At 64.6% G+C, this 25,117-nt stretch overlaps 2 protein-coding genes across 2 annotated transcripts; both read right to left on the bottom strand.

The window, feature by feature from the left end:
• Positions 1–934: 934 nt before the first annotated feature.
• On the bottom strand, positions 935–12,003 carry TROAP (trophinin associated protein). The gene is made up of 17 exons (XM_077838823.1): positions 11,933–12,003; positions 10,432–10,722; positions 8,980–9,199; positions 8,076–8,245; positions 7,643–7,736; positions 7,274–7,392; positions 6,529–6,737; positions 6,114–6,160; positions 5,364–5,521; positions 4,870–4,963; positions 4,573–4,697; positions 3,936–4,034; positions 3,547–3,621; positions 3,044–3,151; positions 2,539–2,872; positions 2,054–2,265; positions 935–1,659 (listed from the first exon to the last, which is right to left on the bottom strand). The coding sequence occupies exons 2-17, from the start codon at positions 10,666–10,668 to the stop codon at positions 1,564–1,566; spliced, it is 2,397 nt and encodes a 798-aa protein (XP_077694949.1). The 5' UTR covers positions 10,669–10,722; positions 11,933–12,003; the 3' UTR covers positions 935–1,563.
• A 4,242-nt stretch (positions 12,004–16,245) lies between these two features.
• PRPH (peripherin) lies at positions 16,246–23,267 on the bottom strand. Its single transcript, XM_077838876.1, has 9 exons — positions 22,816–23,267; positions 19,868–19,928; positions 18,924–19,019; positions 18,418–18,579; positions 18,081–18,206; positions 17,584–17,804; positions 17,306–17,355; positions 16,858–16,937; positions 16,246–16,293 (listed from the first exon to the last, which is right to left on the bottom strand). Exons 1-9 carry the CDS (start codon positions 23,265–23,267, stop codon positions 16,246–16,248), a joined length of 1,296 nt encoding a protein of 431 aa, XP_077695002.1.
• Positions 23,268–25,117: the final 1,850 nt, after the last annotated feature.

Genomic DNA, 25,117 nt, shown 5'->3' with positions numbered 1-25,117 from the left:
GTCTGGACACAGAGAATGGCCGACACCCTGTTTCCTGGCAACTGATGGCCTGGGCCCTTCCCCCCTGCAAGGTGAGAGCTAAAGGGTTGGAGAACAGAGGAATCCGGTGACCTCCTGTCCCGGGACAGGGACAAAGCCCAGAGGAGGGGCTGGAGGGGAGGCAGGTTGGGTCTGGCTGGGACATGGAGTGAAGTGTAGACAGGGTTGTCTGGCTCACTGCCCCCTAAAATGGACCCAGCTGAGGGGTCCTGTTCTCTGCACCTACAAGCTCTGTGTTAGACCATATTCCTGTCATCTAATAAACCTTCTGTGTTACTGGCTGGCTGAGAGTCCTGTCTGACTGCGGAGTTGGGGGGCAGGACCCTCTGGCTTCCCCAGGACCCCGCCTGGGCGGACTCGCAGTGGGAAGTGCACGGAGGGGCAGAGGAGGCTGAATGCTCCGAGGTCAGACCCATGAAGGTGGAAGCTGTGTGTCCTGAAGACAGGCTGCTCACAGAAAGGAGACTCCCCCAGAGTCCTGCCTGGGTTTGTAGGGAAGCAGGGCCAGAGCCTCGCCCGGGGACTCCGTGACAGCTGGTGGCAGCGGTGGGATGTACTGTAGTGCTTCCTGCAGTAAGTGACGGGGGAGCAGTAAAACGAAGGGGGATTGATAAGGACCAGGAGTGCTGAAGGCTCAGAGAGGAGCGGTTTCGGGGGGTGGTTAACCCCTGGGAGTGTGTGACCAGCGAGAAGGATGGTGCAGTAATGGGGGCCCCCTGGGGACTGCAGCGAGCAGTCTCGGGGGAGAGGAGCCTGCGGCTTGGCCCTGGGAGAGAGAAGGGTGCCTCAGTTTCCCCTATGCAGTTCTTAAGTATCTAGGTGGTGGGATAAGGGTGCATGATTGTTGCAGAGCTTGTAGGGCCTATAGCAAAACAGGAGACCCTACAAGAGCAGCCAAGTGTAAACAATACTTTATTAGGGTGCCGTAGTAACAGACAGCTTGTCATTCAAAACGAGTTTGCTGCTTCCCAGCCCCCTGGGCTTTGGGCTCGTAATAAATAGAGGGGCTGAGGCGGGGCTAGGCCCCGGGAGGTCCTAGAGACTTTGCAGGGGTCACTGACATGCCTGCAGATCACACGGGAAGGCGCAGAGGCCGCGATCCAGGCTAGCGGCAGCTGGCGGGTCTGGGAGCTCCGGCACGCAGGTGATGTGACAGGCCTGGCCTGAGCAGCAGCTGGGCAGACGCCAGTAGGGGGCGCCAGAGGCTGCCTTGCTCGCCCCCCAGCGCTCAAGGTGACGTCTCCAGCAAGGGGTTCGGGGGGTCTGGCTAGAGAAGCCACCCTCAGGTCAGGAGTCCTGGACTGGCCAGGGTGACGTGGGGCCCGCCCGGTGCCACCGATGTGCCCCTGGAACGAAGAACAGGAGGTGCCCGCCCGGCCCATCCATTGGCATGGGACACAGGTGGGGGGCATGCCAGACCCCACCTGTGCTGGGGGGGGAGCCCCTGCCATGACTGCCAGTGGGGAGCAGATCTGTGGCAGGACCTGGGCGGGCACCAGCTCAAGCGGGTCTGGTTCCCCTCCGTCATCTCAAGGGCTGGAGCGGCAGGGCTGCCTGTAGGGAACTCCTGGCTTCCCCTGGGGGGCCACCAGGTGCCGGCTGCACGATGGGGATAAAGTGCTGGAGGGGAGAGACTGAGGCTGGGATCTCATCTCATGACATACGCTGCCCCCCGAACCCCTCCCAGTGCCCACAGCTGGGACCCAGGAGTTCTGGGCTCTATGCCAAGCAAGGGGAGGAGAGGGCACTGGAAAGCAGGAGTCCTGGCTCCCAGCATCCACCTCACTAAACCACTAGCTCCTTCTTCCAGGGCCAGGCAGAGAACCCAGGAGTCCTGGTCCCCCCCCCCCACTCCCCCCCAAACCCACTAGAGTCTGGGAGAGAACCCAGGAGTCCTGATTCAGTTCTTCTTTCCCCAGGGACCAGTTGGTTTGGCACCAGGGCTCAGCCCCCACCCCTCAAATGCCGGAGACCCCAGGGAACAGACACTGAGGGGGAAGAGCCAGCGACTCACTGTGGTTTCCCGGGCCTCCAGCAGCGTGGCCACAGGGTCCGTGCAGCAGCGGGGGGCCGGGGCCTGGCTGCCAGGGAGCCGACCCATGTAGAAGGCACACTCGTCGTCCAGGCAGGCCTCTTGGAAGCGCTGGGGGGCGCTGAGCAGGTCCCTGAACCGCTGCTTCACCAGGGCCACGCGGGAGGGGGATGTTGCAGGGGCAGCCCTGGCCCCTGCAGGTGAGAGGGAACATGAGCCATCCGGGGGCCTGGAGCCCACAGTCTGTCCATCCGTCCTGTTCCCCCCGGGGCCGGCCAGCCACAGGGGCTGCAGAAATGGAGACCTGAACACCCCGGGGCTGGATTGGAGGCAGCGCCCCCTATTGGCCATTTCCCATCAGCTCAGTAGCCAGGTAGCCGGCAGACGGGGACGGGGACAGGGGGGTCCAAAGAAGCCCTGTAGCCCCCGGGGGCTCTCGGCGATGGGGTGAAGGAGCCATGTCCTACCTGCAGCACCCCCGCTGGCGGTGGGGGACCTCAGGGAGTGGATGAGAGGGTGGGAGCAGACGGGCCGCTGGGAGGAGAAGGTGAGCGTGGTGCCCGCCGCAGGGAAGGCCGCAGAGCTGGCCGGGGGCATTGTCCTGCTGGCAGGGCCCTGGCACGAAGAGGGGGAGGGGAGTTGCTTCAGCCTGCTGCCGGCTGCTGGCAGGGGAGGGGGCGTGCGGGGGGCCCTGGGCGACGGGGCGCAGGCAGCCAGCAGGCTCTGGAGCTCATCCAGGCTGGAGGAGCCACCCGCCCCCTCCACCTCCTTCCGCAGGAGCCGGGCCAGGAACTCGATGCACTGCCGGGAGGAGAGAGAGTCAGAACAGGACCCCCCCAGCCCAGCCCCCCCAGTATCCGAGGGAGCCCACCCTATCCTCACCACCACGCTGGCCTCTCAGGCCATGCTGCCCCCGGGAGACTGGGGGCTCCCCCCCATGCCTGCAGGACCGAGCCAGGCCCCCCCTCCTACCTGCGTCTTGCTGCCCCCCTCGCCAGGCCAAGCGAGCGCTTTCCTCGCTGATGCTTCTGTGGCCACCTGGCTCTCCCCGTCCCCGAAGAGCCGCACCACGATCTTCTCCTGGGGGGAGGCACCATCAGGGGCGTGGGACCAGACCCAGCATGGAACCCCCTCCCCGCTTGCAGGGCCCCCACCTGAGCTCAGCCCAGGCCCTTCCCGGGGGGTGGGGGCACGGAATGATCTTCCCCACAGAAGCTGCAGGACGGTCCAATTCCAACTCCCACTCAGCATCCCCCCCATGCTCTTTGCCATGGGGGGGCCCAAATTCAGCTAGGATACAGGATCCTGGATGGGGGAGGTCACACAGCCCCCAAGACATCGGTCAGACCCCACTGCAGCCCCCTCTCCTCCCAGGGCTGCTGTCCCAGAGTGGGATGGGCTCAGCTGGCATTTGGCCAAAGGAAGGAATCCCCCAGCTGGGTCTCCTCACGCCCCCGCAGCCCCAGGGCACTCACCAAGGGCAGGACTGACTCATCGGGGTCAGGGCTTCTGGGCTCCGGGGAGAGGCCGCCGGCCCACCTGGCTGGGGTCTAGAAATGGGAACACGGGGTCAGCGAAGGGCTACAGGCAATGGGATGTGGCCACCGCCACCACCCCTGCAGACAGGAGCCCGGCTTGTTCTGGGGCTTGGACACCCGGGCTTGGCTCAGCTCTGGGGAGGCAAGGGCTGGCAGAGCCCTGAGCCTGCCTGTCAGCAAGGGGGCACCCCACCCCTCAGACCCTGAGCAGGGCCACTGCTCCCCAACAGCCCAGGAGCCAGGCCCCTCCCGCATCCAGGCACAGCACCCTGGAACCAAGTTGATCTGTCCCTGTTCCTGCCCCCCAAAGCCCCATTCCCACCCACCTGCAGCACTCCCTGTGCCGGGCGCTTGTCCAGGGCCCCCTCGGTGCGGGGCGTGCGGGGGAAGACGGCCAGGCGGCGGGTGGAGAAGCAGGTACGGCGCTGCGAGGGGAGAAGGTTTCATGTGGACAGCGCCCCGCGCATGGGGCTGGGTCTCACTGGGGCTGCCCCTGCCCCGCACCCCAGGGAACAGACCCTGCACGGACTGGCCAGGCTCTCTTTGGGCTCCCCTGGTTGGAGAGCCAGGCGCTGCAGTGAGTCCATCCTAGGACTCGTGGACACAGACCCCAGGCAGGGCTGAACAGGGCCCAGCCTGGCAGGCCCCTGCCTCACAGACAGGGGAGGGACCAGTGAGTGCAGCACAGCCAAGGAGAGAACCCAGGAGTCCTGGCTCCCAGCCCCACCCAACCCACTAGATTCCCCTCCCCGAGCTGGGGACAGAACCCAGAAGTCCTGGCTCCCAGCCCCCCGGCTCTAACTCCTAGGCAGACCCCAGGGGACGCCTGGGTCCCATCTATGGGTCATGTTTGGTGAGGGTGGGGACCAGCTGAGCAGAGGGCAGGTCCGGGTGACAGGAGCTGCTCAGACCAACCCCTCCCTGAGGAGATTCCCACCCCCTGCCCTGCCCAAGGGTACAAACCAGGGACTGGGGCTGCGTGACGGGCACCCTCCTGGCGGAGCCAAAGGGCGAAGAGCGGCTGATCTCCCGGGTCCTGGGCGTGCCAGCCAGCTGGGCTGCTTGGTGGCCATCCAGGGCCTCAGCACCTGGAGAGAAGGGGAGGCTGAAGGCAGTGAACCTGGCACCAATTCCCCCCCACCCCCAGGACTTGTGGCTCGTGCATAAAAAGGAACCCCCAGAGCCCAAGCACAAACAGACCCTCCCCCATCTGCTCCCACCCCCCACGCTGGATCCCAGGAGCAGGGGAGGGGTCTGTACCTTTAAGTCCCAGTGTGGAGTAGCAGGAGGCGTGGCCGAAGTCGCCCTTTGGGGGGACGCTGATCTGAGGTCTCAGCAGCGAGGTTCTGCTGCCCTGAGGGGGAGAGAAAAGGCCACCTCAGCCCCCTCTGCTCTGCAGATGGCAAGGGCAGGGTGCTGAGCCCCTGTGGGCCAGAGGCCAGGGCCAGGCACACCCCAAACCCCTGTGTTGGGCTGCTGCTACCCTGCCCACCTCTCAGCAGCTGGGGCTGCACCTAACCCCATCACCGCAGGCACTGGCTGGGCCAAGCTACGGCTGGAGGGGCCAGCCCAGCTGCTGGAATCCTGGGACCAGATACCCTCCTCCTGCCCCACTGGTGCCAGCCCCCGGGGTGTAGATCCCACAAAGCGCCGGGCAGAGGCAGTGCCCCCAGCACCAGCTGCCCCAGATAGGAGACATGATCCCAACAAGGACCAAGCCACAAGGCCAGGCTTCGAGACCCCGAACAGCTCACCGTGGGGCTCCCCTGAGTGGAGGGCGGGACACCCCGCAGCCCCTTCACTGGCACCCTCCGAGCCAGACTGAGCTTCCCCGTGGGCCCCAGGACAGCGTGGCTCAGTCCCACGTTGGAGAGGACGCTGGCCAGGGCATCCAGGTCTGGCACGAACTCCTCTGCAGGGACGGGGGAGAGGAGACTGTCAGCAACTGGCTCGGTAGGAGTCTGGTTTGGTTTACATTTCTGATGGCTAACGTCAATGTTTTTAAGCGTTTTTCCCTATTTCCAGCGATTTAAATGGTCTGACCCTGCAGCTCTGAAAATAGCGGAGCGGAGACAGTACACGTTGAGATTCAAAACGGTTATAATGCTTAAAACACAAACTATGGACATCATACGCCCAGCCCTGCCAAGGAAGGGCTGGATGGCGGCTCTGGCTGGCCACGCTTCCAATGGGTGGTGTGTTCGTGGATTCCAGTGAAATACACGTCCTGACACTGACTGATATCAATCTAACCCCTCCAAGCCTGGTCATCAGCCATGGGGGGCGGGGACCGGGGAGGCACGACAAGGGCATTACGGTAGCCTGTGGAAGTGCCTGACATTGCATCACTCATAAGACAAGATGGAATTTGGGCTGGGCTGGGCAGGGGAGTCAGGACTCCTAGGTTCTATCCCAGCTCTGGGAGGGGAGTGGGGTCTGGTGGGTTAGAGCAGGAGTCAGGACTCCTGGGATCTATTCCAGGCTTACGGGACATGGGCTCTTACCTGTCTCTGATGCTCCCATGGGATCTGTCCTTGAGGGTGAGCTGCTGCTGAAGCAGAGAAAACAGGGGCTGCTCATTCCCCACCCCTGCCGACTCGGGCAGGTGCAGGGCACTGTTTGCCACCCGAGACCCAGGCTCCCCTGCCCCTTGGGTCTGAACCCCCCGGCTCAGGATCCCAGCAGGGGGCAGAGGTGTGTGTAGAGAGTTGGCCGGGTGTCAGCACAGGGCCCCCCGTATAATCCATCATAACCTGGCTCCAGACGACGCGACGGGGCCAGTGCTGGCTGCAGATACTCCTTGGGAATGCCAGGTACACGCTGTGCACCTCCAGCCGATCACGGAGCCACGAGAGCTGCGATGGGCGGTTAATGGTATGTTCCTCCCCCGTACCCGTTAATGGCTCGCGCCCCTGTCACCTGTGGGCTGCACTCTGCCCCCCAGTGCCAGCCTTGCCCCCTTTGCCATCGCTCAAGGACCCCGGCCTGCCATTGCTGGACTGGTCCCTGGTTCCACCGGCTTCCTGGCTCTTGGCTGGTTCACTCTGCATCGCCGTGGCAATGGGATGCGGGCGCCCCCGACACGCCTCCTTCGCCCCTGCGCCCAGTCTCTGCAGAGCAGGGTGCCCCTGGCGCCGAGAGAAACCTGGTTCAAGGGGGGCTGGGCAGGCACATGGTACCCACAGCGCCCTGCCCCCAACTGAAGGAACTGGAGCATCTGAGCCACCCTGGAGACGGGCACCCCATCACCCACGGAACGCATCCAGCCCCATGGTGACCCACCCCGAGGGGCCGTGGGAGCGGCAGGCACCAGTCACGCGGGGGTGGGGGGGGGAGGCAGCTGGCCCAGGCCAGGTGTGGACTAGGGCGGGTTCTGGAGCAGAGGAACCCAGTGCCGTGGGCTGCGCAGGGAACAAGGCTAATACGAGGAGTCCCCTGCACCCTCCCCCACCCCCCCGAGGCCCCTCCCAGCTGCCAGCCCCAGGGTGCCTCCTTAAGCACTGGAGGCAGACAGCCTGCTCCAGCACCGGCCCCTCTGCAGCGGGGCATTGCCAGCTGGAGCTGCGACTTAGTGCAGCCCCTCCAAACCCTGTGGGTGTCCCACTGCCCTCCGATGGCATCTCTAGCCAGGCAGAGAGGAAGGTTGGAGCCAGCCAGCACTCACCACGGGCTGGGCACGGGACCCCAAGTCCCGCAGTGTCGCTGACAGGGCCTGGATCTGCTGAGATTTAAGGAGCAGGCCACAGTGCTGAGCAGGATCCTGTGTGGCTCGACGAGCTGCATCTGGGGGCCGGAGCAGAGAGGGCAGAAGTCAGGCGGCGAGCCAAGAGCAGGCCCGGGGAGCAATCAACACTATATTAATGATGCCAAAGGGCCCAGGATCAGCAGATGCTGCCAGGCTCCCTTCCCTTCTCCCCCATGCAGGCAGCTTCCTGCAGCAAGAGGTCACCTTCTGGGGAAGCTGCTCCTGCATTGCACCATCCACCCTACCCAGGGCCACCCGGGCCCCAGCTGCAGGAGCCAGGGGCTGTACCTTTAGCTGCCAGCCGGGAGAAGCAGGAGGTGCGGGCTGGATCCGGGCACAAGGCAGGGGTCCCCGAGGCCACGTACAGGGAACCACGCACAGTCTGGGGGAAAGAGAAGCAGCCAGGAAGGCCAGTTAGGAAAGTGGGTCCCTGACCCACCCCTTACTAAAGTCCTAGTGTGAGGGGGCTGCGAGCTCGCTGTGTTCAGGAGAAAAGCAGAGAAGTCAGAACTTCCTCGAGACATCAAAGCAATTTACAGACAAAGGAGCTCAGACCTCAGCCCACCGTAGAAAGGAGGCCGTCAGGACCTGTGCTGACCCTACTGTGTGCCGGCCCCAGGGCTCAGAGCGAGCCAGGTGGACCCACAACAGGGCGGGCCAGCCAGCCACAGCGTAAGCAGGGAGCTGGTTCCACCGCTGGGCCTGGGATGACAGGACTTACCCGTGTAGACCCGCTGGCGTGGACCGAGTTGCCCCTGCTCCCCCTCAGAGGGACCCGCCGGGCCAGGCTGGGTTTCCTGGCCACACCCAGCGTGCTGTTTGCCAGCCCCACATTGGAGAGGATGCTGGCCAAAGCCGCCGGGTCAGCCACGAACTCCACTGGGCCAACTTCTGCAAGAGATACCACGGTGGTCAAGGGGCCGAAACGGAACCACTAAGCCACAGGTAGCTTGGCCCCCCACATCCTGTGATCTTAGCCCGTCTTTCATCCTGAAGGACCCCAAAATGCTTTACAAGATCACCTCGCTCTGAAATGCGGCCACCTCTGGGGCAGAGTGGTGCTGCCAGGTCACAGTGCAGAGCAACGCTGCAGGGCTAGATAGCAAAGAATCCCGAAGGCAGCTGACATTGCCAGGGCAATGAATGCACTTACCGGAGCTGGAGCTGGGCTAGGACACGTGGCCCAACGCCCAATGAAATGCCAGGGTTCTGGGCCTGGGCATTTGGGAAATGTGCCGTGGCACCTGGCAGAGGTAGCCAGTCCCTGGGCCTCACCACTCATCAGAAAGATGGTGCTCCAACTGCACCGCGCCCCAGGGGACTGTGCTCAGCAGCTCCCTACCCTGTTCCTGCAGCCGAGCACCCCAGGCCCACACTGGGGGACCAGGGCCAGCACTGAGTCAGTGGGAAGAGCCCCCAAGTACAAGTTGCCAGGACAGTTTCCTGCAGCAACCAGTTGTCCCGCCAGGTCTCCCATCCACACGGTGTCCAGGCTCAGTCCTGCTTAGCTTGTGAGATGTGAGAGCATCACAGCAGGAGACAGACGTCAGGAAAGGAGCCTGGGGCCCCCTGCTGGCAGAGGCTGGGACTGCACCAGCACGGCTTTTCAGCACAAGAGCAGGTACCTTTGCCATTGGGGAGGCTGGTGCCTGGCGGGGTCTTCTGGGCTGCTGCCCCCAGGTGTATCTCCTCCAGGGGGCCTCCGGGCTGGCTTCTGCTCGGCAGCTCCGGGGATCCCGCCGGCAGCTCCGCGGCTGCAGCCATATCAATATGGAACTTGTCCCCTTTGCAGGCCAGGTTAAAGGGACAGGTCTGCAGACAGGGCTTCTTACCGGCAGCCTTCCCCTGGCAGGGCAGAAAAGCAGTCACCTGGGAGATGAAGGCATGCAGAGTGCGAACGCTGCATGCCCCACGAGCACGGCAGCACAGACAGCGAGACCCAGCTGAGGCAAGTGCATCCACACCTGAGCCCCCGGGGACACCCCAACACGGCTTTGTGCACACAAGCAGCACCTCCCATGTCTACGCTGCTACCGAGCGTCGGACCCTGCTGACTCCCTGCTGCCAGAGCCTTTCCCCAGGGCCGGAGCTTTTCGCTGCCAGGCGTACCTACACCGCAGTGACAAGCATGGACGCGGCTTGGGGCACCGTGCGTCGTGCCTGTCCTCTACCTACTGCCATAAGCGTAAGGAGCAAGAGACGCATCCCCATTAGAGAGGGAAACTGAGGCACTAGGCGAGGAAGCATCTTGCCTGACATCACACATCAGTCACAGAGGTGGGAATGGAACCCAGGAGGCCTGACTCCCAGCCGATGTCCTAACCACTACACCACACTCCCTGTCCCAAAGACAGCTACGGAACCCAGGGGCTTGTCTCCCCTGCTCTTACCCACCACTTTCTCCACACCCCCCTTTTCTCGTTTTAATAAAGATTTTGGTCCCATACTAGTGTCAAACCACGGGCACGCCCCCACAGCCTATGATCACCTTGTTGCTCCAGGGCTATAATCACCCGAAGCTGCAGCACAAGAAATGTGGGCTATTTTGTGCCTTGGAACACAGCATCCCAGTGGAAGGGGGGCTCAGAGCACCCTGCCAGCTGATCCCAGCTCTTCTTAGTGATGCTCCCAGTGGATCACAGCCGTGGCCATATGACCCGGAGAGGGGGCATCGGCTAGAACATTGTACCAGCCAGGATCAGATGCACCAGAGTCAGATTATCTGCTAACAATGTGCTGGGCAGTTAAGACACTTCACGCCGCGCTCCCGGGGGCTTGAGGCACCAGAGTTTCCCCTGCCCCTGTTAAAGGGGGCTGTGGATCAGCGGGAGCACATAGGCACCAGCACCCTGTTTCAGACGCCAGCACATTCCAAGCGAGCCGAGCGTACCAGCTCCCACGCCCAAGAGGGGTAAATAGGGGTCTAGACTCCACAGTGGCGCAGGCCCCTGCTGTGTGTCTCGGCCGTGCCCCAGCTCTCTCCTCCTCTCTCCAGCTCTTTCCATGCAGCTCTCTCCCAAGCACAGGGACCAGCCAACAAATGGTGCTTCGAGGCCGGCCCCTCACCCTCCATTCACCTTCTGGAACTGGCTTTCCCAGGCCTGGTGCAGCTGCTGGAAGTCCGGGGGCAGGCGGCTTTTGGACAGGACAGGGATCTTGCTGCGGCTCCGCGTGTCTGACCCGTCCCAGGCAGACGGCTCGTTCTCCTTTCCCAGCTGCGGTTCACTCCTGTCCAGGGAGCAGCTCCCTTTCCATTTGCCCTGAGGTGGGTGGGCAAAGGAAGCCCATTCCGGACTCTTCCCGACCTGGGCCATTTTTGACAGCTGCACCAAGCAAAGTCACCGCAGCACCTTTCCTGGCATTTGCACCTGGAGGAAGAGAAAAAAAAGAACAGGAGGACTTGTGGCACCTTAGAGGCTAACAAATGTATTTGAGCATAAGCTTTCGTGAGCTACAGCTCACTTCATCAGAAGAGAAGCTCCCAGGAGCTGAAGAGAGCGTAACATGCAGAGCGCGTAACCACCTCCCCACCACGCCAGAGGAGACCCACTGCTGGGCTCCTCAAGTCCAGCCCCCTGGCTAGACCTGAGCTGGCAGCACTAGCCCATGGGGAATTCCCTCCAGAGCCGGCTGGGGACTGGCTACAGGCCCAGAGCAATGCCCCGTGTGGCTGGATCCTGGCCACTGCAGAGTCTGCCCCAGTTCACTCGCCTATTTCATGCTGCGGCGCACGGAGCCCATCACTTCTGGCCCAGCCAGGGAGCTGCACGGCTAGTGAAGGGTCAACACTAGCTACAGGCTTTCTGCCCTGTGCATAATGCCACCAGCCCCGGCCCCAGGGGAGGCTCACCCACACCCCAAGGGCCGAGGCCAACAAGTCCCGGCAGTTTGCACCCACTTGCAATCTCTGCCCGACCGTCTCCTCCATGACGCACACCACATTGTCCCCTGCCCCAGCTCTGCACAATCCACTACTGCCCCCCACCCATACCCCCCCTCTGCTGGTCCCCAGGGGGCCCCCTACTGGGCAACAGCCCAGAGTCTCCCCCACCCCACTGCTCTCAGGGAACCCCCCCTCCCCCAACAGGGAAACCCCTCCAGGGACCCATCCAACCACTACAGCCCCAGAAACCCCCCTCCCAACTACCCTCCTAGGCCCCCACCTCAGGGATCCCCCACTGGATGCTCTCCACCCCAAGGCATTCCCCAAGTACACCCCATCCCCACACTCTCCCGGGGGGGGATCCCCCCTCTACTGCCCCCAACCTGACAGCCTCCCTCATCCTCAGGCCAGGGCCCCCCCCCACTCCCCAAGCCTGACACCCCCAGAGACCCCCCACAACTGGGAACCCCACCCCGTGCCCACCTACTCCCCACCCCAGGGCCCCCCCATGGACACCTCATCCCCAAACACCCCCCATGCCAGGAACCCCCAGGGGTCCCCCCTCTACTGCCCCCACCTCGGGATCCTAAGGCCGGGGACCCCCCCAACCCAGGACCCCCCTCCGGGCTCCCCCGAGGCAGGGAGCCCCCCCCAATAAGCCCAGGGCCCCGCCCCCCAGGACTCCCCCACCCCACCTGCTCCCGGTTGATTCGGTTGCGTCCGCCCCGCTCAGCCCAGCGGCTCGGGGGCAGGCTGCAGCTCCCCGCCGGTTTGTAAAATACCAAGGGCGCTGATTGGCCACCTGCCTCCGCCTGGGGGGCGGGGTCGATCGTAGAGCGAGCCAATCGGGAGCAAGGGAGGCGGGGCCAGGGCGACGCAAGGCGTAGGGCGGAGCTGTGGTGACTGATTGGTCGGCGCTGTCCGCCCCTCCCACCGGCCGCCTGCCTTTCCGGCCTATCAGGCGCGCGGGGGGCGGGACAAGGTCGCCCAGCGGAAGTCGACGACCTCGCGAGATCTGAGCTGAAGGGAGCTGGGGCGTATAGACCATAGAGAAGGGCTAGACCATAGAGAAGGGCGTGGGTAGAGCGGTGGGCGGATGCACCGGGTCGGGTGGGAGAAGCGCTGAGACCCGCCCCCCATGTCTTGGGGCCCGGCTCCAGGTCACGCCAAGGGGCCACAGGGGGTCACGGGGTCCCCGGGCGATGCTCGGGAACTGCTCCCCAGGAAGCCAGGCAGGACTCTGGGGGAGTCTCCTCTCGGGGAGCAGCCTGTCTGCAGGACACACAGCTCCCCCGGCTCCACCTTCCTGGGTCTGACCCCGGAGCCTTCAGCCTCCTCTGCCCCTCCATGCGCTTCCCCCAGCGAGTCCGCCCAGGCGGGGTCCTGGGGCGGCCAGAGGGTCCTGCCCCCCAACTCCACAGTCAGACGGGACTCTCAGCCAGCCAGGAAAACAGAAGGTTTATTAGACGACAGGAACATGGTCTAACACGGAGCTTGTAGGTGCAGAGAACAGGACCCCTCAGCCGGGTCCATTTTGGGGGGCCGTGAGCCAGACAACCCTGTCTGCCCCTCACTGCATGTCCCCAGCCAGCCCCAAACTGAAACAGTCTCCAGCCCCCCCTGCTCTGGGCTTTGTCCCTTTCCCGGGCCAGGAGGTCACCGGATTCCTTTGTTCTCCAACCCTTTAGCTCTCACCTTGCAGGGGGGAAGGGCCCAGGCCATCAGTGGCCAGGAAACAGGGTGTCGGCCATTCTCTGTGTCCAGACCCCTGCACACACCTGCCCTCTAGGGCTCTGCAACAACCATACACCCTTACCCCACCCCCTAGAGACTCAAGAACTGCATAGGGGAAACCAAGGCACCCCCCACACTATTCAGGGGAAACATTAAGAACAGGCCCAGTTCGTCACACAGGGGTCACTGCCCAGCTCCAGGTCACACCAAGGGGCCATGGCCCCAGCTCCAGGTCACACCAAGGGGTCACAGCCCCAGCTCAGGTCATGCCAAGGGGCCACAGCCCCGTATCCAGGTCACGCCAAGGGGCCACAGGGGTCAGGGCCCAGCTCCTGGTCACATTGCAGCATCATGCCAGTGGGCCAAGCCCTGGCACTGGGCCATGCCAGACACTCCCCATGGTTGTCAGTCACTGGCTGGTGCCCATCCTGCTGTGAGGTCGCCCCTCGGCTAGCTCCACCAGGTCAGACGGCAGCGTCGTGCCATGGTGCCAGGTCATACCATGGTGCGAGGTCTTGGCAACCAGGCACAGCTTGACACAGCCCCAAGGACAGCCCTGTGGCACTGCTGTGCCCACAGATCACCCCTGTGCGCCTGGATCTCACTGTGCAGCATGGTCACAGTTTACTCCGCTGTCCGCCTGGATTCCTACACGACATCCCCTCCCTGGAAGCGGGGAGCTGGCCAGGGCCAAGAGCTGCAGTGGAAGGGGTGAAGAGGCACTACTGCCTGTGGGGCCCTCCTCTGAGTCCAGCCTCTCGCCACCCCCCCCAGCAGACACAGCATGGGCGAGCTCCCCCTCACCCATCGCCACCACCACACCTCATGCTGCCCTAAAGGGACAGGCAGGGAGCTTGGCCCCCCCACAGTAGCTGCCAACCCAGGAGGTCTGCTAGGTCCAAGTGGGGTGAGGTTATTTTGGGATGGCACCACTTGCCCACTAGGCCTAAGAGCTGACAACTCACCTCAGACAGGGGCCCTTTGGTGGGCACTGCCTGAAGGGGTCAAACCTGAGGCCTCTCCCCCCTGCCCCTGGGTGGAGATACCAGACACTGGGACAAGGAGGCACAGACGAGAGGCAGACGCAGAGATTCCTTGTGATGATCTTTAGTGGCCAGTAAAGCAAGACAGGGCACGTTCAACACCAAGGCCGAGCGCTGGGCAACCCTCGTCGTCCAGGCAGATCAGGGAGCACCAAAGCAACTAGCCTGCACCTACTCAGAGTCTCCAGCGTGTCTCGTTCTGGCAGGGTGAGGGGTCCCTACCCCAGCCCACTGGTTAAAGGCAGAGCTAGGGCAAGGGAGGTGGATCTGAGTCAGGCATGGCCTGTGCCCAGAGCACAGACATGTGGGGAGAGCCGTGGGGTAAAGCATTTTGGGACTGTATATTTAGCAGCAGTCAGGCTCAGAAAGGTGCTGCGGGACTCACTCATGGGAGCAGAATGGGAAAAGCACAGCAGGGCTTGGTGGCAGCAGCAGGTATCGGGCTCAGGAATCGCTACTGAGATGGAAGAGCAGCACATTTCAGCAGCAGGAAACCTTGTTCCATGCATCTGTTCAAGTATTAGAGCCAGGGCCAAAAATCGGGAGAAGAAACTCTCCCGTAGCAGGACCTGAGAACTAAGAACATGTCTGAAATCCCAGAGAGGCACGAGCGCTATCAGGCAGACAGGGATCCGTTCAAAAGGAGAACGGAGACTCAGTACCACAGCAGGGCTCCTTGGGGAAGGAATCACAATTGGGGACTGCACTGGACCGTCAGTACTGCCGGTTGTGGCCCAGGATACTAAAGACACAAGGTGGATGAGCTAATCGGTTTTCTTGGACCAACTGCTGTTGTCTCTTTCACCCAGAGAAGCTGGTCCCGTAACGGGCATTAGCTCACCCACCTGGTCTCACTCGGCACGGTTGTGGAGCAGCGTGTGGCAGTTATCCCTTTCAGCGCTGGGATTTGGGGTCAAAGCAGAAATCAGAGCCAGGAGCTGGCAGCAGGCATCAATCAGTACTGGGTGGTGAACATGGCCTTAGCCCTGGGAAAGGGATCACGCCCAGCTGCTCCTCAGCAGCACAAAGGAGAGTCGACTCAGAGATTCGGCAGCAATGAGAAGAGTCAGTAGTGGGACGAGGAACTGCGTCAACATCAGCCATTTGTATTGGGACTTTACCTGGGGAGCAGGAGTCCAGGCTGAGCGCGCTGGGGCTAGAAATCCAGCCGTGGTGAGTAGTCCCTGCCATTGGTTTCTTCTATCCTAAAACGCAGTTTCTGGACTGATCAGGGTCAGAATTTGGGGCCTGGCCGCACTCCGCCCTGGGAACGGGCACCGTGTCAGACAGCAGTAGCAGCCGTAAGAATTGCAATCAGACATTGGGATCACACTCGGAAACGGAGGCTCTGGTACAGCACTGACCCTAGTGCTCTGTTAGCAGGAACCCTGTCAGCACTGGGAAGAGCTGGCGGGAGGCACCACCCCTCCACAGTCCAGGGTCGAGAGCGGAACCAGGACAACGCCCCTCTGGCATCAGCTTCAGCATCACGCCTCTTTGGTACCAAACTTGGTCAGGGCCTCTGCCTTGGGAGTGGGAATCGTGGTGGGATGGAGCAGCAGACCCGGATCTGGGGACTGGTCTCAGCAGTCGCTCCAGGGACTGGGTAGTGGTCTCGAGGTTTGTATGGGCAGAGCCCAGGCAGTGGCCAGAGGGGGAGCTGGATCCTGCTGAGGGTGACCAGATGTCCCGATTTTATAGGGACAGTCTCAATTTGGGGGCTCTCTCTTATATAGGCTCCTATTACCCCCCACCCCCATCCCCATCCCGATTTTTTTACACTTGCTGTCAGGTCACCCTAATCCTGCTCTACCCCCTCAGAAGGGCTAGTCTGGGAAGGTCAGTTACCTCCCCAAAGCAGAGCTGGAGCAGAAAAGCAGCCAGGTCAGATCCAAGGGCCCAGGACAGGGGTGGGACAGAGGAAACAGCATGTGGTGAGAGGGGCAAAGGCGTGGGGGATCAGGAGGCAGGGTCCCCTGGCTCCTTTCCCTGCAGGAGCCCCTGCCCCTGGGCTGTGAGGGGGTATTGCTGTGCTCACCCCTCTGGGTGCACTGTGGGGGCAGGCAGGCTGGGAGGATGGGGCGGTGTGGCAGGGCTGTCAGAGGTATCAGTAGTAATAAGGCCAGCGTGGCTGGGAGCAGGTGGGGGGCTGCAGCAGGGGTCTCGCAGTGGCTTCTGCATGTCAGTTTCACGCCATCGCCTCGGTCCAGGGCAGAGGCCTGGTGTCGGGATCATTTGTCCAGCTCGCTTCTCTGCTCCTTCCTCGACTCAGTCACCACCTGCCGTGTGCGGGCAGGGGCAGGATGGAACAGAGACCGCAGGATTAGACCCCACCCCGCCATCCCCTCAGCCCCAGCGCCTGGCTACGTCCCCTGCCACCAAGGATCCTGGAGCCCTTCCGACAGGCCCCGCCCCCAAAGCCCCCTGCCCCACCACTATCCCCAGCACAGAGAGGGGGAATCGATTAGCCCAAGAGAGGCAGAGCTAGGAACAGAACCCAGGAGTCCTAGGGATCCCTGCTGTAGCCACTACACAATGCTCCCCAATAGCTTTGTACAGAACCCAGGAGTCCTGGGTCCCATCCCCTGCTCCAACCACTAGCTCACTCCACCCTCAGCTGGTCATAGAACCCAGGAGTCCTGCCTCCCTGCTCTAACCACTAGACACTGCTACTTCTCCTTGCATGTGCTGGGATTTCAATGACAGCTGAACCCCCAGGGAACCTCTGCCCTGACCTCATCCCCCAACACCCCGATACCCTCGGCTTGGCACATTGCATCCTGACAGCTCCCCATCCTCCTCTCCTGACCGGGGCTTCCCCGCACTGAGGGGTGGAGACTCACCTCTCCATTCCGGGTCTCAATGGTTTTGATCAGAACCATTTTCCTGGTATGGCTCTCCATGGTCTGCTCCGGCTCGGGCACTGGGCAGGGGGGTGCAGGGCGGCCATGAGAGAGGAAGGGGCTGCAGCCACTGAACCCACTCCCCCAGAGTGAGGCCTCCAAGCCCTGGGCTGGGTGTGCACCAGGACAGCAGACTCTGGCCACGACTGGGGAAGATCCCGCAACGGGCAGGTGCTGCCCCTAATGATACTGCTCAGCGACATCAGAGTTGTTTCCCAGGTTCCCCAGCGAGAGCAGCTGGATGCAGCTGACCCCACACAATTGGCAGAGGCCAGTGACACCCCAGACACCTGGGGAAGGATGCAGGGAGCCCCCAAAACACTGGCTGGGGAGGGGCAGATTCCTGGGGGAGGCAGGGACAGACACCCCCATGTGGCTGCTCACTTACCCGAAGTTTTCATGCTGAGGGAGGCCAGCGAGTGGATGGGGATCGTGATCCTGAGGGAGGGGTCAAAGAGCGCAATGAGTGGCAGAAGGCCCCTGCTTATCCTTCACCCCACCCGGCCCCCTTGGAGACGAAGGGGAACAGGAGAGCTTGGACAGCAGCCCCCTCCCTTGCAATACCCCACCCCTTGCGACAGAGGCACCCTCCTGGCATCCGGAGAGCCGTGCCGCCCCCCTCTCCCCATGGCACTTGCCAGCCGGGCTATCCAGTGCCACGCCCACCTGTTCTCCTCGCCCTCCAGCAGCTTGCGGTAGGTGGCGATCTCGATGTCCAGCGCCATCTTGACATTGAGCAGGTCCTGGTACTCGCGCAGGTGCCGTGCCATCTCCTCCTTCAGGTGCTGGATCTCCTGCTCCAGCCGCCCCACCGTGTCCTGGTAACTGCCGACCTCCGCCCCATACTGGTCCTCCAGCTGCTGCATCTGGCGCAGCAGCGCCTCGTTCTGGCCACGGGCGGGAGGGCAGGCGTCGGACTCCTGGTCCAAAGGGGTCCGGTCTCTCCCCGCTCCCTCTACATCCCATCCGGAGGCAGCTGCTCCCCCCATTTGGGGCGGGGCGGGGGGGGAGCTGTGCCGCAGCAAGCAAGCTGGGCTGTGATTCCCTGTTCAAGCGCGGGGGATACAACCAGCTGCTGCAGGGAGCTCCACCAGGAGGCGCTCTTCCCTCAGAGCAGTGCTATGGGGCGCTGGGGTCCCCCCACCCCTCCAAATGGTACTCACGGTTCCCTTCAGCCCGTCCACCTCGCAGGTCAGGCTCTGGATCTGCCTCCGGGACTCGTTCATCTCCTGCTTGGCCTGGCGCAGCGCCTCGTGGTTCCGGTTGGCTGCGTCCGACAGGTCGGCAAACTGAGAGGGAGGGAGGGAGTGTCGGGGAGGGGGTCTTAGGACCCCCCAAAATGCTACCCCAGCGAGGTGCAGGGGGAGCTTCCTGCAGGTGAGGTTGTTCCCCCCACAGCAGGAGCAGCCGTGCCCCACGTGCCCGCCCCCTCCGTCCCCGGCTCCCCCTGCAGGCACAGAGAGCGTATGGGGCCCGGGGGGCCACGACTGGGGCCAGTACCTTGGACTTGTACCACTCCTCGGCCTCCTGCAGGTTCTTCACCGCGATGCTCTCGTACTGGGTGCGGATGTCACGCAGCGCGGCCGTCAGGTCTGGCTTGACCGGCTCCATCTCCACCTGCACCTGCTGGCTGTGAACGCTCACCTGCATGTCACGCAGCTCCTGCACACGCCAGCCGCACGCACAGGGACAAGAGAGACCATGAGACGCCCTGAAATCTGACTCATGTGGGGCCCCAGCTGCACCCAGAAGTTTGTGAGCCTAGTACTGGGGTCCCGTCGGTGCCACCGCCTCCCCCCGCCCGCCCTTCACCCAGGTGCGCGGCAGCCTGGCGCAGGGTGGGGCTGTACTGCACTTCTGCGCTTCACCACGAGATGGCGGAAAGGTACCTTGGCCACTGGCAAGCCCAGGGAACAGCTGGCTACTGCTGAGTCCCCCCCCCATCCCCTCCCACTCCCACACCTCCCTCCTTTGCCTCCCCTCCGTGCCCCCCACCTTCCCCCTACCTCCTCGTGCAGCTTCTTCAGGAACTCTATCTCGTCCATCAGCGACTCGATCTTGCGTTCCAGCTCCAGGCGGGAGAGGGTGGCGTCGTCCACATCCTGTGGAGGGGGAGGCAGGGGGCCGAGTGCCAGGGACAGGCCCACCGTGGGGGGGCGGGGGGGGGGCGTCGCTGAGGGCAGTCCGGCCCACAGGTCCCCGCCCTCTCCCTGCACGGAGGGCATTTTTTGGAGGTGGCGGGGAGGGGGACTCTGTGTGTGTACACGTGCCCATATGGGGGTGTTTTTGCACAGGTATTTCTGTACGCAAGTGCCTGTGTGACCGCTCGTGGGCCATACGTGTCTCCCCCAATGCAGGTGTGTACATGGAGGTGCACAGGCCTGGGTGTGGGCGCGAAGCATGTGGACACCATCGCATGGGTGATGCTCCTGGGTGCACGTGCCCACAGGGCTGCACGACTTGTGGTGCGTGCATTGCACTGGGGCAGGTGTAGATCCAGTCACAACCCTCCACCCCATGCCTACAGTCCGTGGCAGCTCAGGGCTGCTAAGAGCAAGGCCAGGGCAGAGCTGGGCTCAGGTCTCCGCAGTGCTGGGCTCTGGATCACACGGATTTGCACACGCGGCCTGGACAGGGGGACGCCCGGCTCTCGGCTCCACGTGTCCCCTCAATGCACGGGGCTGGCACGGTGTCATGTGAATGACAGCGAGAGCCCATCGATTCCAGGGCTTGCTGCCTGGGAGCGTGTGAGCAGACACACGGGTGTGCACTGCACCTGCAAGGACACGTTTGTACAGGAACGTGCAGAAGTGTATGTGATCAGGTGCACAAGCACGTGAACAAGACTGCATGCACAAGTATGAGTGTGTGCAAGTGTGCATACAAGGGGGGGCAGGTGAACACACTCCAGAGCCCCTCAGCCCACCCTCCCTCCCCAGCACACACTCACCTTCCGGAACAGCACCAGGTTGTTCTCTGCATCCTCACGCCTGTGTATCTCCTCCTCCAGCCTGGGGGAGGGGGCACAGCAAGAGGGTCAGAGGCAGGCAGGACACACCCACACGCTGCTCCCTCCAGCCCCTGCCACGCCCACCCCCTCATGCCAGCACCCCCCATGCGCACGCTCCCTGAACACCCCGTGACCCTCCCCCCACCACGTCCTCCCCTCCCGGGATGCTACCTGCCCCTCACCCCTCGGGACTAACACTGCCAGCGATCAGAGGGGCCTCTCTGCCCCCACCGCTTCCTGGGATGGCTGAGTTCAGTCCCCTGAAGTGCCCCAGCTCGGAGCCCCACCTGAGCGGAGCGGGGCGAGTGGGGCTCCGCATTGGTCCACCCCCACCCCCCCAAACCAGGGGTACGGGCCCTGCGGTATATTGGAGGAGGGTGGGGCAGTGCTGGGGAGGGAATCCTGCACTGTGAACAGCCCCCACCCCATCCTCTCCCTAGAGGATAAAGACCCCCCCCCATCACAGTGGGGCAGGGGATTTCCCAGCTGCAGAGGGCGGCAGCTGTGAAGTCCCCCCAACCCCAGCTTCTCCAGCAGGGGGCCAGCAGCCCAGCCCTGCAGTCATCTGCAGGGACCATGTGGGTAGGGGGGATGCCACACCCTGCAGCACCCCCCCACCCATGGGCCCAGAGGGGCAGCAGGGCCCCTCTCCCTCCCCCGCACCCATGGTGCCCTAGTTCCAGATGCAGCAGCTCAGTGCCCCACCCACTGCCGACTCCGCCTTGTGCTCGGGCTTGGGGGACGCTGCTCTGGGGGTGCCCAGACTGCAGACCTCCCCCCGCCCCAGGGGCTGCTGGGATATCCCCTCCCCCAAGGCAGACAGGGTCCCCTCCAGGCCATAGGCCCACACTATAAGGGAGGTGGCCAGCCCCACCCAGGGGGGCTGGAACAATTTTTTTTTTGGGGGGGGAGGGGCTGAGAGCCATTGAACTGAACTGTGAAGCCTGTATACAATGGATACCACTTCAAGCCTGGGGGTGCAGCAGCCCCGCTATTTCCAGCGCCTATGGCCCCACCCATCCCTGCCTCAGTTGCCCTCTAATCCTCCCAGCCCCTCCCTTCCCCCCAACCCCTCCTGCCCACCCACCACCCTTCCCCATTTCCCTTCTCCGGCCCCAGCTCTACCCCCAAACCTCACCCTGTGCCCCCCACAGCCCACTGGCCTCAGAGCTGCTCTGCCTGCATGGGGGGGGGCTGGGCTGCAGCTGGGTGGGGCCCAGAGTCTGCCCTGAACATCGGCCAAACAGAGCCAACGCTGCTGCACTTTCCACCCCACCCCGTGTGCCCCATGGCCCCTTCCCTGCACCCTCAAGCAACCCCCGTGCCCCACACAACCTGCTTGTACCTCGTCCCCCACATCCCCCCAGCCTCACCCCCTCCACCCCAAACCATGCCCCCCCTTTCCACTGCAGCCCTTCACCCCCCTGCACCCTTTCTCATCAGCCAGCCAGCGAGCTCCCCCACCCTGGAAGAGTACAGGGGGAGGAGCTCAGCAGAAACCCCACCCTACACCCCATTACCTACTGCACTCAGCGCCCGGCACCCCCATCCCCTCCCCCCTTGCTGACACAGCCCCTAGATCCCTGCACCCCATTCACCTGTAACCCTTCCTCCATCACTCCCTCCCCATCCAGCCCCCTGCCCCCCTTCTCTCCATCTTCCTGTACCCCATTCCCACCGACCCCTACAGCCTTCCCCTGTGCCCCCTTCCCATAACCCACCCCCAACTCCCCTGCACCCACTCCCCTGCCCCTCCCTACAGCCCCTCCCCTGCCCCCACTCCCCATAACCCACCCCCACTCCCCTGCCCATCCCTGCAGCCCTTCCCCTGCGCCCCCCCCATAACCCACACCCTCACTCCCTTGCATGCCCTCCTCATAACCCACTCCCCTGCGCCGCTGCCCATCCCTACCCCTCTCCCCTGCGCCCCCTCCCCATAACCCACCCCCACTCCCTTGCACGCCCTCCTCATAACCCACTCCCCTGCGCCGCTGCCCATCCCTACCGCCCCTCCCCATAACCCACCTCCCCTCCCCATCCCTACCGCCCCTCCCCCGCGCCCCCCTCCCCATAACCCACCCCCCGCGCCCCCTCCCCATCCCTACCCCTCTCCCCCGCGCCCCCTCCCATAACGCGCCCCCTCCCATCCCTACCCCTCTCCCCCGCGCCCCCTCCCCATAACGCGCCCCCTCCCCATCCCTACCCCTCTCCCCGCGCCCCCTCCCCATAACGCGCCCCCTCCCCATCCCTACCCCTCTCCCCGCGCCCCCTCCCCATAACCCACCCCCCCGCGCCCCTCCCCATCCCTACCCCTCTCCCCGCGCCCCCTCCCCATAACTTACCCCCCCGCGCCCCCTCCCCATCCCTACCCCTCTCCCCCGCGCCCCCTTCCCATAACTTACCCCCCCGCGCCCCCTCCCCATCCCTAACCCTCTCCCCCGCGCCCCCTCCCCATAACCCACCCCCCCGCGCCCCCTCCCCATCCCTACCGCCCCTCCCCCGCGCCCCCTCCCCATAACCCACCCCTCACTCCCTTGCATGCCCTCCTCATAACCCACTCCCCTGCGCCGCTGCCCATCCCTACCGCCCCTCCCCCACGCCCCCTCCCCATAACCCACCTCCCCTCCCCATCCCTACCGCCCCTCCCCCGCGCCCCCTCCCCATAACCCACCCCCCGCGCCCCTCCCCATCCCTACCCTCTCCCCCGAGCCCCCTCCCCATAACCCACCCCCCACTCCCCCGCCCATCCCTACCGCCCCTCCCCCGCGCCCCCTCCCCATAACCCACCCCCCACTCCCCCGCCCATCCCTACCGCCCCTCCCCCGCGCCCCCTCCCATAACCCACCCCCCACTCCCCTGCGCCCCCTCCCGCACTCCGGCCCCCTCACCTCTGCTTGAGCGCGGCCAGGTCCTCGGCCAGGTTGTCCCGCTCCACCTGCGCGCGGTCCCGCTCCTGGCCCAGCTGCTCCAGCTGGCGCCGCAGGTCGCGCAGCTCGCCCTGGCACAGGTCGGCGGCGCGCGCGGGCTCGCGGGCCTGCGCCTGGCCCAGCTGGGCGCGCAGCGCCGCGTTGTGCGCCTCCAGGGCGCGCACCCTCTCGATGAAGCTGGCGAAGCGGTCGTTGAGCTCCTGCAGCGCCGCCTTCTCGCTGCCGCGCGTGGCCAGGAACTCGCGGTTCAGCGCCTCGGCCAGCGCCCAGTCCAGCCGCGCGGCGCCCGGGGCCAGGCGGGCCGGCTGCGCGGCGCGCAACGAGCCGCGCGCCCACTGCGCGGAGCGCGCAGGGCCCGGCGAGAGCGGCGGCGGCCCGAAGACGCGGCGGTACGAGGTGGCCCGGGCGCTCATGGCTGCTGCGCGGCGGCCCCGATCCGGATCCTGGCCCGGCCCCGCGGCTGGCGATGGAAAGAGCCGCCGGCTCCGGGCTGCTGCTTTATAGCGCGGGGGGGGGGGGGGGTAGGCTCCGCCCCCCCCCCGGCCGCCGGCCAGAGCCCCGGGAGCCCAGCCCCCCCCCCCCCGAGTCCCCCCTCCCAGGACACGGTGGGTGGGGGGGTGTCAGCTATTGGATCCCGGGGCGGAGAAGTGGGGCTGGCGGAGGAGCTGGGTGAGTTTTGCTGCGGGGCGCAGGGACCTCCCAGAGGGGCTGGCTACCCCCCTTCCCCCTCTAACCACCGCGCCCCACGGACCTGCACATAGAACCCAGGAGCCCTGGCACCCACCATCCCCCCTCTAACCACCGCGCCCCACTGCCCCACGGACCTGCACATAGAACCCAGGAGTCCTGGCACCCACCATCCCCCCTCTAACCACCGCGCCCCACTGCCCCACGGACCTGCCCATAGAACCCAGGAGTCCTGGCACCCACCATCCCCCCTCTAACCACCGCGCCCCACTGCCCCACGGACCTGCCCATAGAACCCAGGAGCCCTGGCACCCACCATCCCCCCTCTAACCACCGCGCCCCACTGCCCCACGGACCTGCCCATAGAACCCAGGAGTCCTGGCACCCACCATCCCCCCCTCCCTAACCACCGTGCCCCACTTCCCTCCCAGAGCTGGCAACAGAAGCCAGGGCTCTTAGCACCCCCCCTCCCCCCAGCCACTAGACTCCGCTCCACTTCCAGAGCGCGGGGGGGGAGGGAGAGAGAACCCAGCGGTCCTGCCCCCCTCTCCCCAGCCACAGCAGAGAGCAGCCCGGCATCAGCAGTGTTTAAACTCCCTGCATGACTGGCAGGGTGTTGGCTCCTTCCCCTGGGGGTGGGTCCGTGTCCAGGAGCCAGGCTGGGGGGTCTCATGCTGGGGTCACACGCACAGGGCCAGAGCTGGCTGAGGACAACACAACGTGGATGGAGCCTGGGGGTGCCCTGGGGGGCTTTGGTGAACGGGAACCCCCCCCCCCCGGGTCAGGACTTCAGTGCTGTTACTGCCTTGCCCAGCCCAGCCAGACGCCTCCCCAGCGGCAGGGGCAGCTGGGTGGGTCCAGTCCCCGCAGAGCTGGGCTCACGCATGCACAGGCCTCCAGCTCGCTTGCACACGCATCCCCCCACCTCCGCCCTCTCTGTTTGTGAGCCCCCCTGCAGCTGCCGCCGCAGCCCCCGGTGGGTCTCCTCCCGTGGGGCGTGGCAGGGGGGGCTGTTGTTTGGGGAGCAGGCGGCCCTGCCCCAGACAAGATACAGCCTGGCGCTGCCAACCTGCCCTGCCTCAGCCAGCCGTCTCCGTCTGAGCCAGGCCCATCGCTGACAGCCAGACCCTCTCACGTGCCAGGGAGCCGGGGAGGCTGGGCAGGGATCTGCCCCCCCTTCCGCACCCAACCAGAGGGCACTGGGCAGAGCCACGCCCTGCAGCCCCAGAGCAGGACATGGCATCTCTCACCTGTACTGTGACCCCTGGAGGGGGTGCGGCTCCAGCTCTCAGATGCTTGGGGGGGGGGGGGCGCTGCTGCTGGTCGAACAGCAACCCCCCCACCCCTCCACGCACACAGGCTGCAGAGGGGTTGAGCAGCTCCAGGCTCCGTTCCGGATACAGCAGGACTCTTCCCTCTCCAGCCATGCAGCACCCCCAGGATCAAGCAAAGCGGGGAGCTGAAGCTGTGGTGACCCTCCACCTCCCCCCGACTCTGCCTGTGGCCAACGAGTGGGAGTGGAGGCTGCAAACATCCCCCCCCCCCCCCGCATGCCATAAACCCCCCGTCAGCTCCC

The sequence above is a fragment of the Eretmochelys imbricata genome, chromosome 20 (assembly GCF_965152235.1).
Source record: "Eretmochelys imbricata isolate rEreImb1 chromosome 20, rEreImb1.hap1, whole genome shotgun sequence".
Taxonomy (NCBI): Eukaryota; Metazoa; Chordata; order Testudines; family Cheloniidae; genus Eretmochelys; species Eretmochelys imbricata.
The sequence above is the reverse complement of the archived record's forward strand: the minus strand, read 5'-3'. Positions and strand labels throughout refer to the sequence as shown.

Coding starts and splice junctions, on each gene's coding strand:
- TROAP (XM_077838823.1), bottom strand. CDS start 10,668: ATGGCCCAGGTCGGGAAGAGTCCGGAATGGGCTTCCTTTGCCCACCCA. Junction 7,393..7,642: donor CTCCCGGCTGGCAGCTAAAG/GTACAGCCCCTG, acceptor TCCGGCCCCCAG/ATGCAGCTCGTCGAGCCACA. Junction 5,522..6,113: donor CATGGGAGCATCAGAGACAG/GTAAGAGCCCAT, acceptor CCGTCCCTGCAG/AGGAGTTCGTGCCAGACCTG.
- PRPH (XM_077838876.1), bottom strand. CDS start 23,267: ATGAGCGCCCGGGCCACCTCGTACCGCCGCGTCTTCGGGCCGCCGCCG. Junction 18,580..18,923: donor TGAAGAAGCTGCACGAGGAG/GTAGGGGGAAGG, acceptor TGGCGTGTGCAG/GAGCTGCGTGACATGCAGGT. Junction 17,805..18,080: donor TGGACGGGCTGAAGGGAACC/GTGAGTACCATT, acceptor GCCCGTGGCCAG/AACGAGGCGCTGCTGCGCCA.